The 12,214-nt window shown below is 39.1% G+C and overlaps 1 protein-coding gene across 1 annotated transcript; it reads left to right on the top strand.

The window, feature by feature from the left end:
* The first annotated feature begins 2,215 nt into the window (after positions 1–2,215).
* LOC133730315 (tyrosine-sulfated glycopeptide receptor 1-like) lies at positions 2,216–11,533 on the top strand. The gene is made up of 2 exons (XM_062157933.1): positions 2,216–2,960; positions 10,107–11,533. Exons 1-2 carry the CDS (start codon positions 2,216–2,218, stop codon positions 11,531–11,533), a joined length of 2,172 nt encoding a protein of 723 aa, XP_062013917.1.
* The last annotated feature ends 681 nt before the right edge of the window (positions 11,534–12,214 follow it).

Below are 12,214 nucleotides of genomic sequence, written 5' to 3' on the forward strand. Positions count from 1 at the left end.
GTTGCTCAGACGTCTGTTCTCATATATTTCAAATCTATTTTTCTTCTAGTGTTGCTGCCCTGTTAAACACCCACATTAGTGAAAGAATTGTCAACCTCGTCACTCTCAAAATCCTCAACCTCAACTTTAATGGATTCAGTGGCATGCAGCATGCTTCCTATAAAAGTATTGGTAAGCTCTCCAAATTGAAACTCTTGCTCCTTCATTTCAACAATCTAAAAGGTTATTTACCCTTATATTTGATGAATTGCAGCAACCTCATAGAATTGAAACTGGGATACAACAATTTGGAAGGAAATATTTCAGCGCTTAACTTTTCCAAACTTGGTCAGCTTACTAAATTAAATCTAGGGGTAATTACCTCACCGGTATAATTCCAAGACACCTTTACTCATGCAAGTCCCTGAAAGCAATTAGGATAAGCTATAACAAGCTAGAGGGAGATATGCATCCTGATATTTTATCCTTGAGATCGTTGTTGTTCTTGTCGAATGGTTATAATAGATTGACCAATGTCACAGAAGCAATGAAGATATTGATGTATTGCAAAATGTTGAGAATATATACATCCCACATGAGAAAAATGGAACCTTGTCTATGGATTTATAAGGGTTTGGGCCACTCCATCCATTATCAATTGGTTTTGGATGTGAACCCCAGATTTCTTTATCATGGTATCAAAGCAACGACTCTGAGACATAACTTGAGAGAAAGAAACTTCAAACGAATCCTCTATAGCAGGAGATGAAGAAACCAAAAGCAAGGCCTCGCCTTCATAGAGAACCCCAAAACCATGGGAAAACTCTAACCACCCACTTTTTCTCCATCATTCAGATCAACCCGGCGCAGTCCTGGTTTCACAACCATTGATGGAAGATAACTACAAAACTTGGGTCCAATCTATGGGAATGGCCCTCACCATCAAGAACAAGAAAGGGTTCATTGATGGAACCCTCAAGAGACCGACTGATAATCACGATGAGCAGCAGCAATGGGATCACTGCAATACACTAGTCAAGACTTGGCTACTAGGAGCCATGTCAAAGGAGATTTCCGGCAGCGTCATTCATTGCAAGGATCCAAGAAGTATGTGGCTCGAACTGCAAGAGAGATTTTCCCACACCAACACCGTTCAATTGTACGTTCCACATAGAAAATGCGATTGATGACTGTGAACAGGGTGCAAACTCAGTCACATCCTTCTTCACAAAACTGAAAAGACTCTGGGATGAAAAAGATGCACTGTGTGCGTTTCCTCCTTGCAATTGTGAGACATCCACTGAAGTCAAGGCCTATTTAGAGACACAAAAGACCATGAAGTTTCTGATGGGGCTTAGTGACAACTATGCAAAGATCCGGAGTGACGTAATTGCTATGGATCCTCTTCCGAGCATGAACAAAGCGTATGCCATGGCGCTGCGGCATGAGAAACAAGCAGAGGTCTCTAGTGGAAAGGCAATAGCTACACCTGAAGCATTTGCCTTCTTAGTGAAGAAGATTAATCGTGGTTTTAATCCTACAGAAAGGGGGAAGTCAAGTGTGAAAAGTGCAACATGACCAATCATAGCACAAAGAACTGCAGAGCACACCTCAAGTGCACCTATTGCAATGGGAAAGGGCACACTTATGAGTATTGCCGAAGAAGGAAGAATGCAATGGAGGGTGGACAAGCACGACCAAAGGCTAACCATGTGACCTCTCCAAGTGATAACAAGGAAGCCATGACTCATTTTCCATTTTCACGAGAAGAATGTCACCAGCTCCTCGGCCAGCTCTTAACCAAAACCAAGCCTGCTACAGCTAATTTGGTCGGTTATATTCCAAACTATGAGGAGCTTTCAGGTAAAGTGTTTACCCTTGCACAAAATAGCAATGAGACAGTATGGATATTGGATAGTAGGGCTAGCGATCACATTGTTTGTAATCCTACTTTGCTTACTTCATTAAAGCCTGCTCATAATCATTTGGTTAAATTACCTGATGGAACCTCAACACATGTTACTCATATTGGGACAGTAGTTTTCTCTTCACATTTCACTCTTCACAATGTTCTTTGCGTCCTATTGTTCTACTTAAACTTGATTGATCTCTGTGAGCAAACTAGCATCTGAGCTTTCGCCCAGATATCACTATTTCCTATATATAAACTAGTGTTTGTGTGTGTGTACATGTACATACAACTAAGCAATGTAATTGCATTCCTGTAACAAAAACCATGGCAAAGGAGCCCAAGCAGCTAACACGTTATGTCATCCTCTTCATCTTCTTTATCTCTATCGTCATTTCTATAAACCCTGCATGCAACAAAATTGAGAGAGACTCCCTTTGGTCCTCCTTTAGGACACTCTCTTCTTTAAATTGGTTTTCTGATGACTGCTGTGACTGGGAGGGCATCACTTGCAATATGGCTGGTCATGTCACTCATTTGTTGTTGCCCTTCAAAGGGCTCAAAGGAGGTATTCTTCCCACATCATCACTTGAAAATCTCACGCATCTCACCCACCTCAATCTCTCCCACAACTTACTTTATGGTTCACTTGAGAACACTAGATTGTTATTGTCTTTGAGTTGTCTTGAGATCCTAGATTTGAGCTATAACCATCTTTCTGGACAGCTACCATTTTTACTACCATCCGGTAATATGCGAACACTGGATTTGTCCAGCAACCATTTCCATGCTGCAATTGCATCTTCATTTTTCCAACAAGCATGGAACTTGACTAGTTTCAATGTCAGCAACAATGACTTCTCAGGTTCTATCCCATCATCTATTTGTCTCCATTCTTCTCCGTTCATTAGGGTATTAGATTTTTCCTTAAATCATTTCAATGGTAGTATTATTCATGGATTAGGGAAATGCAACAAACTCCAGGTTTTTCGTGCTAGTCACAATAACCTCTCAGGGTTACTTCCCGAGGATAACTATAATGCTACCAAACTTGAAGAAATTGCCTTACCCACTACAGGAAAAGTGATTATTCAAGACGCGATATTTAATAAAAGCACGTTGTGGATGATGCATTTCAATTACATTTTTTACGGCGTGCGCAGTATGCGCCCCATTAAACTTGTGATATTGTTTTCATTAAAGGCGTGCAGCGTGCGTGTGCTGTTCTAAATGCCGTGATTCTACAAAAGCGCCAAAATTTTTGGCCAAATATTAAACTTCCCTCTCGAATGAAAAAGAAAGAGATACAAGGCTTACTCTCTCCCTCTCCCTCTCAGAGATTGTCTCTCCCTCTCAAAATCTCCTCCGCTCCTGAAACCCTAAAACCATTGCCGCTTCTCCTCCTCCTCCACTCACAACCCTATCCCTGCCACCCAGTTTTCCCTCCTCGTCTTCTCCGGCGGGACCGCCTTCAACGGCGTCGTCGCTCAAGAATTTTAACACTGGAGTCGCCCACGTGCTTCCGGTTTCCGGCGACGGAGGAAGCACCGTCGAGATTATCAGCGTCCTCGGTAATTTTTAGTGTTTCGTTTCAAAATTGAATGTGTTTATGTATGGGGATTATTGTTTATCGTGGATTAGGTGGTCCGGCGTCGAAGATACAAGGTCTAGATGCTTGAGATTGGCCGGTAAAAGCACCTCCTAAGCCGTTGCCGTCCGGCAGTTGCTTGGTCATCGTTTACCACTTGATGCATTACCAAAACTGTTTTTCATTTAGAAAATAATCTTGTCAGTGTTCTCTAGTTCTTGGTGGTTTGATACCGCTTCACCGATACATGTTATTACATCTATGCAAGGATATCTAAGAAAGAGGATCCCAAACAAGGATGAAGCTAGGATTAGCTCAGGGAATGGCAACAGGGTAGCAGTTAAAGCAATTGGAGTAGTTCGATTAGTCTTTCCTAGTGGTTTTACCTTAGATTTAAATAATGTATACTGCATACCTTCTATGCAGAGAAATCTAGTGTCAGGATCTCTTTTTGTCAAAACACATGGTTTTTCTTTTGTTGGAAATAATAAAGGATTGGATTTTTTCAAATTTTCTGATTTCATTGGTAATGTATCTCTTGTTGATGGTTATTGGCATTTAAATTGTAAAAATTCACTTGAAGTATTTTTAACAGAGAAAACTGTAGGGTTAAAAGATCTAGACATAATGAAAACTCAGCTTTTCTTTGGCATAAAAGGCTGGGGCATATTTCTAAAGAAAGATTAAAAACACTTGTGAAAGAAAACATTCTCCCTTCATTAGATTTCACTGATCTTGATATATGCATTGAGTGCCTTAAGGGTAAAACAACTAAATCTAGGAAAAAGGGGTCGGTTAGGAGCCAAGAACTACTGGAATTAATTCACACTGACATTTGCGGTCCGTTTCCTCATAAAACTCTTTGTGGGAATCAGTACTTTATTACCTTTATCGATGATTTTTCAAGGTTTTGTCATATATTTCTTATTTCTGAAAAATATCAAGCTTTAGAAGTCTTTAAAATATTTAAGGCTGAGGCAGAAAAGCAATTGAATAAAGTAATTAAAGTTGTTAGATCAGACATGGGAGGTGAGTTTTATGGTAGACACACTGAGGCTGGACAGAATTTAGGACCTTTTGCTCTTTATCTTCAACGGTGTGGTATTCAGGCTCAGTACACCACTCCAGGGACACCGGAACAAAATGGAGTTGCAGAGAAGAGGAATAGAACGTTAATTAACATGGTTAGAAGTATGATTTGTAAGTCAGGTCTTCCTAGATTTTTGTGGGGGGAAGACAGCTAACTATATTAGCAATAGAACTCCTAGTAAATCAGTGGATAACAAAACACCTTTTGAATTGTGGTTCGGCAGAAAACCTAGTTTAAATCACTTTCATGTGTGGGGATGTAAGGCAGAGGCAAGAATTTACAATCCTAAGGCAGGGAAGCTTGATCCTAGAACCTCTAGTGTTTTCTTTACAGGATATTTGACCAAGTCTAAAGGATATAAATTTTATTGCCCACATCATCATACTTTTGGGAGAGATGAATGATGCTGATGATGTTGTTTTGGACGAGTTGGATTTGGAAGCTGCCAGCAATACTATGAGTGACATTAATGAGTGGTTTGTGTATGATGAAGCAGAAAATAATGTGTCTACTGCAATAAATGAAGAACCAGTTCTAGAAGATATTGTACCACCAGGTAACGAGGTTGTAGAGTTGAATGAGCATAATAATCATGCTGAGATACCGATAGAGGCGCAGAATTTTGCACCACAACAGGTTAATGATGTAGTACAGCCCGAACCACCAGGACCTGAGCTACAGCAAGAACCAGTAATAGAGTTAAGAAGGTCACAGAGAGTTAGGAGGTCTGCTATTCCTGATGACTACGCAACTGTTTTTCTCACTGAAGCAGAGTTTGATTTAGGAATGGAGGATGATCCTAAATCATATATTCAAGCTGTAGAGTCACCGCAGAAAGACAAATGGTTAGAGGCAATGGAATCTGAACTGCAATCAATGGATATCAATGGAGTTTGGGAACTAGTTAACAAACCAGAAGGTTTCAAACCTATTGGGTGCAAGTGGGTATTTAAAACTAAAAGGGATACACAGGGAAATGTCGAGAGGTTCAAAGCTAGGCTTGTTTCTAAGGGATTCACTCAAAAAGAAGGCATAGATTATACTGAAACATTTTCTCCAGTATCTACTAAGGATGCATTTAGGATAATGATGGCTCTGGTTGCTCACTATGACCTTCAGTTACATCAGATGGATGTAAAAACAGCGTTTTTAAATGGTGACTTGAGTGAGCAAATATATATGTTACAGCCTGAAGGGTTTGTGTCAGAAGGCAATGAAGAAAAGGTGTGCAGGCTAAGAAAATGGATTTATGGTTTAAAACAAGCCTCCAGACAATGGTATATTAAATTCGATTCAGTGATTACTTCATACGGCTTCACTGAGAACAGGTTAGATGAATGCATATATATGAAAGTTAGTGGGAGTAAATTTATTTTCTTAATATTATATGTGGATGACATCTTGTTGGCTAGTAGCGATATAGGATTGTTAAAAGATACCAAGAATTTTCTGATGAAAAATTTTGATATGAAGGATATGGGAGAAGCAATGTTTGTCCTTGGTATAGAAATAAAGAGGGATAGAAACAGAAAATTACTGGGATTGTCTCAGAAAAATTATATAGACAGAGTCCTCAAACGTTTCTCTAAGGAAACATGTAAAGCTGGAGACTCACCTATGTCTAAAGGAGATAGATTACATGCAGGTCAGTGTCCTAGGAATGCAATTGAAAGAAAGGAGATGGATAAGAGACCCTATGCTAGATTGGTGGGCAGTTTGATGTATGCACATGTCTGCACTAGGCCTGATATAGCCTTTGCAGTTGGAGTTTTGTCAAGATATCAGTCCAATCCAAGTAATGATCATTGGACTGCTGGCAAAAAGGTCTTGAGGTATTTGCAGAAAACAAAGGATCACATGCTGGTTTATAAAAAGATGGATGATACAGAATTAGAAGTAGTTGGATACAGTGATTCAGATTATAAGGGTTGTGTGGATGATCTTAAATCGACCTCTAGACACATTTTTATGTTGGCTGGAGGGGCAATATCTTGGAGAAGTGTGAAACAATCTCTAACTGCTACTTCTACTATGCAAGCCGAGTATGTTGCCATTCATGAAGCTACAGGGCAAGCACTTTGGCTCAGAAACTTCATTACAGAGATAGGAGTAGTAGATTCTATTGAGAGACCTATAAAATTATACTGCGACAATGCAGCTGCAGTATTCTTTGCCAAGAATAATAAAAGGTCCACAGCCTCCAAGAATATTGACGTGAAGTACTTTGCTGTTAGGGAGAGCATAAGGGATGATGAGATTGAAATCATTAAGATAGGTACACAAGATCAATTAGCAGACCCACTTACAAAACCCTTGGCAGTTGGTTCTTTTCAGGATCCTGTTAAAAGTATGGGGATCTTGTCAGGTTTTGATGCTTTAGATTAGTGGGAGGTTGCAAACTTTTGTTTTGTATTACTTAAACTTTCATTGCTGTAGACTTTATTTAGCATTTTGATTAACATTAACTTTGAAGTTCCTACTTTGGTATTCTGAATATTCAAATTTCTGACTCAAGAAGTATGATTGAATGAGTTTCTGCATTTATTTAATTTTACTCAAGTAAACTTGCTATTTCAGTTCATTAGCATTATTTGCAGATTTTCAATGTACTGATGAAATTTTTACTAAGCTTTACAAGAAGCATTAAGTTTACAGATTCCTTAAGTTTTAAGAATCTCTGAAGTTTGGATCAGTTTAATTACTTGCATTTCATTCTGTAAGTAAAACAAAGTTTCATATGCATTTAAGCTGCTCCTGTGTTCTGTAAGATATTGCAATGTGACTGCAGGGTGCTAGTGCTTGGGTAAGTATTAGATTTCATGTGGTTCATTGTAGTAGGTTGCAGAATGACTGAGTACTAAAATGGATTTGGTGAAACTAAGAATGTCTTTGTGCACACTTTATTTTTGCTACATCTGATGCAGCAGCTTTTCTTGTTGTTTGAACATTGATAGTCCAAGTGAGAGATTGTAAGACTTGATGTGGACTTATCAATATTCATTAGGAACTACAACAACTAAGTTGCATACCTTACAGAATAAGCAAATAGACATTCCTAGTATTCATTGGTTCCATGATTATTGCCTATTGATATCAGTATTGATTAAAGGTTACTTTGCTAATGAAGTATACCTATTTGCATATGGAACAGGAAAAGGTTGGCCTAGATGTAATAGGATTAGGAAACCTTTATGGGAGGCACCTAATCCTTAAAGCCTACATATGGACCTTAATCCCTGCTCTAGCAATTACACAAGCATTCAAGTTCTCTGCCCCATTACTGAGATTGCATTCTTCAGATTGCTCAGAGGAGAAGATCAAACATGTCCTATCCAGGTTTGTATTCTTAATTCATAGATGCTGCATATGTGAGTGTGTTCTTATAGTTGAGTACAATGTATATTTATATGACTATCTATTTTACATCTAACATGAACTTGTAAAACCTTTTCGCGATATCAAGGCCATATGGCAAGTTAGGGTTGAAGCAAGCAGAGCACTCCTTGATCTTGAATTCCACTGCAAAGGCATTGATGCAGCTTTGGCATTATTTATGAGATATTTAGATGAAGAGCCATCCTTCAGAGGTGCTTGTCACTATCTTCAGTGGAAAAACTTTCTGGATTTTTACTCTATCACGTGAATGTTAGAATCCTTTTGTTTAACTTTCCATGTGTATATTCATTATTGTATATATTCCTTAATTACAGGTCAGGTGAAGTTGGCTGTGCGTGCTATGAGGTTATGCAAGGTAAGAGGTGGATCTGATTGTGAGGGCAACTCCAACCGTGGGTTCTATTTGGGGGTGCTATTCTCATTTTAGCACTCCCTTGTTACACTATTCATCTCTCACAAATTCTCATCTCCAACAATGAGGTGCTATATGAGGATGCTATTTTCACTATTCTTGATTAAAATAGTTTATGAGTATAATAGTTTAAGAACAAGAGCCGTTGATCATTTTTTCTCCTCCAATCTGAGCCCTCGGATTAAATATATAACTTGTAGGCGGGGCCCAGCAACGCAGCTGACTTTTAGGCGTGACCTTCCTCCAACGCACCACGCGCGCGTCTTCCTTTCTTCTCCCTCCTGCCCAGCGCGTTGGCTGCCTTCTCCCCTTCTGGCGCGTTGCGTCCTCACTTAGGCTGATAGAGCCCGTGTTGTGGCCCCAGTGCACAGTGCACAGGTCTTGGAACTGAATAAGTCTCATATATGAGACTTAGGATGAGCCCAAGTCCTATAAAACTAGTTTTAGCACCCCCTAAAAAGGCCTGTTGGAGAACAAAAGTCCTATAATTGTTCAAGTTCTGGTATAGGGCCTCATGGTTGGAGTTGCCCTGAGGATGAAGTTCAGCGCCAGATTCTTGTGGCTTTACTTCGCCTACTTGAAGGCCAGATGGCATTTAATAATATCTTTCTTCGTCACCACGTATTCTGCATTCTACAAATCCTTGCAGGAAGGTGGGAACACCCTTTTTGTATGTATATTTTTACATATTAAAGAAGTAACACTACACTGATGACACTTAACGATGAAAGACATTCTGTCTTGTTCATGCTATCAGGAGTACATTTGTCCTCAATAAAAACCAACTTTGTCCATTTATTTTGTAGTTAATTTACACTGAGTTCCATTTTCAGGCCCCCAACCTTAATGCTGCTACATACCCTTCCTATAGAGGTAAATCTTCAAGCTTTATGATTCCATTTGGTTTATTTTTCTACGACTTTGTTACAGATATGTACTCATGTTTTTAGAGTTATTGTACTTGATCATTATCCGATGTGGTAAATCAAAGTATGTCAATATGAAAAAGTTGGTGCTAGCTTTTCTCTATAGCCAGGGCAACAGAAGTTTAGCTATTTCTACAAGGGATATGTGGGATTGAATTTAGAGTGAAGGAAGCAGATCGATGTGCAGATAATGCACCGGCTGCTATTATCAGTCTTGTTGGTACCAAGGAGTATGACAAATGTGCCAAGGATCTCTTTTACTTTCTTCATGTAGTTATAGTCATTAGAAGGTTAAGAAAACCGGTTATTTCTGCCTGTCCTATCTAATTTGACCCCCATTTCCATGTGCGTAGTTATAGCCAAGGATCTCTAATTTTGATGAAGAGTTTCTTTTACATTTGGTATATTGTACATCTATTTTGATTCAATAAGTGTCTGAACATGATATGGCTAATGGCTGCAATGTTGGGGTGACCCTGAAGCAACTGGAAATTAATTGATTTTTTTTTTTAATTTTGCAAAACACATTTATGGCGTGCAATGCGCGTCGTAAATGAAAATTTACGACGTGCTTTTGAGTACATTTACGACGTGCATTTTGCGCGCCGTAAAATTGAAAAATTATGTTCAATTTTACGATGCGGTCTACAAGGGCGCTTATCCGCGCGCCGTAAAAAAGTCATTTACGACGTTTTTTGCGCGCCGTAAATGACCTATAATCCTGTAGTGACCTCTCAATTCACTATATGGATCCATTAGTGAAAGAATTGTCAACCTCAAGATCCTCAAAATCCTAGACCTCAACTCTAACGGATTGAGTGGCATGCTCCCTACAAGTATCGCCAAGCTTTCTAAATTGAAACTCTTGCTCCTTCATTTCAACAATCTTGAAGGTTCTCTGCCCATATCTTTGATGAATTGCACCAATCTTATAGAAATACATTTGGCATTCAATAACTTAAACGGGAACATCACCATGCTTAATTTTTCCAAACTCAGTCAACTTACTAAACTTGATCTAGGGAATAATTGCCTTACTGATGTCGTGCCAATAAGCCTTTACTCATGCAAGTTATTGAAAGCAATTCGACTGAGTGAGAATGACCTAGAAGGACAAATCCAACCTGAGATTTTGTCATTGAAATCCCTGTCCTTCCTCCCGCTTAGTACCAATAGATTGACCAACATGACTAGAGCAATGAAATTATTTATGCGTTGCAGAAGTCTTGAATTCTTGGCCTTAGCATCTGCTTTTGTAGATGGGGAAACCCGAGCTGATGTTGGCATGGTTGAATTCGATGGACTCCAAAATCTTCAATTTTTGGATTTGGGTTACTGTGACCTTACTGGTGAAATTCCTAAATGGTTATCTAAGCTCAAGAGGCTAGGCGTCTTGTATATGGACCATAATAAAATCACAGGGTCAATTCCTAGTTGGATAGGGACTCTTCCAATGCTGTTTTTTATCAATCTGGAATCCAACCTAATTTCAGGCGAATTTCCAAAGGAACTTTGTAGACTACCAAAGTTGTTGTCTGAACAGACTGCAGGTCAAGTAGATGATGATGAGTTTGAATTGCGTATCTACGGATCTAAGGGTACATTATCGGTGGAGTACAAGTTTTCTTACTTTGTTCCAGCAATATTCATTGGGAATAATACCATTAGTGGAAACATACCTATTGAGATCGGCCAGTTGCAGCTTCTACATGGGTTGAGTTTTCGAAAAAACAACTTCTCCAGCAACATTCCAGAGCAGATATCTAACCTCGAGAATTTGGAGGCATTGGATCTCTCCAGGAATCAGTTTACTGGAAATATCCCATCATCATTTACAAAGCTTAATTTTTTGGCAGTCTTTAATGTCTCGTACAATAATCTTGAAGGATCAATACCAAGAGGCACTCAGCTCCAAAGTTTCAATGCTTCTGCATTTGAAGGGAACCTAAAACTTTGTGGTCCACCACTTCCAAATGAGTGTCCAGCAAACGATGACAATGATAATGCAGGTTACAGCCAAGACCATACAGAGGATGAGCATGAAAATCTAATTTCATGGTTCCACACTTCCATCATTCTCGGCTTCATTGTAGGATTTTGGGGAGTTTGTTGCCCTTTAGTGCTAAAAAAGAAGTGGAGATACGGATATTTCAAATTCCTAAACAGAGCACAAGATTTTCTCTACGTGATCATAATTGATTGTGTGTATGGCAAGAGAAGGCTTAGAAGGTAGAATTATTTATAGATTTTTTTTGTTTGTGTTTAAGTAAAACGTAAATTAACACAGAGAGATAGAGAGAGTAATGGTGTTGAGAGAATGGAGATTCAAGTGTATTATTCAACTCTCAAAGGAGTGTATTTATAGGAGTACATTTGTAGTGTGAATGCTCAAAGAGAAAACCAATTTTGTGACTACTTGATTTACAGCTGCTACTACACATGGGGCTGCAATGATGCAATCTGCCATGCTTATTGCCTCTTGGGATAAAGCTTGTCACACAAGTCTCTATACCTATATTATACACTCAAGTACCTATTGTATACATGATATAGACATTTATACTATGACTCATATATACATCATGATTCATATATACTACAACACTCCCCCTTGGATATTTCATGTCAATAGTATTGTCTAGGCCTTGCGCTTTTAAGTTGCCTCGTTAAAAACCTTGCCAAGTAGTAAAACCCTGTGGGAAAAAACAACCTTGGTCGAAGGAGAAAAAGAGCACAACGCGCTTTGAGTGTGGAGTATGTTTCTGGATACTCCCCCTGATTTAGACTCCTCTTTGTGTCTCCCAAACGTGGTGCTTCTCTTGTTGCCTCATTAAAAACTTTGCCGAGTGATAAAAACCCTGTGGGACAAAAATAATCTCGGTCGAAAGGGAAAAAGAGCACAACACACTCTTCA

This window comes from Rosa rugosa, chromosome 2 (assembly GCF_958449725.1).
Source record: "Rosa rugosa chromosome 2, drRosRugo1.1, whole genome shotgun sequence".
NCBI lineage: Eukaryota > Viridiplantae > Streptophyta > Magnoliopsida > Rosales > Rosaceae > Rosa > Rosa rugosa.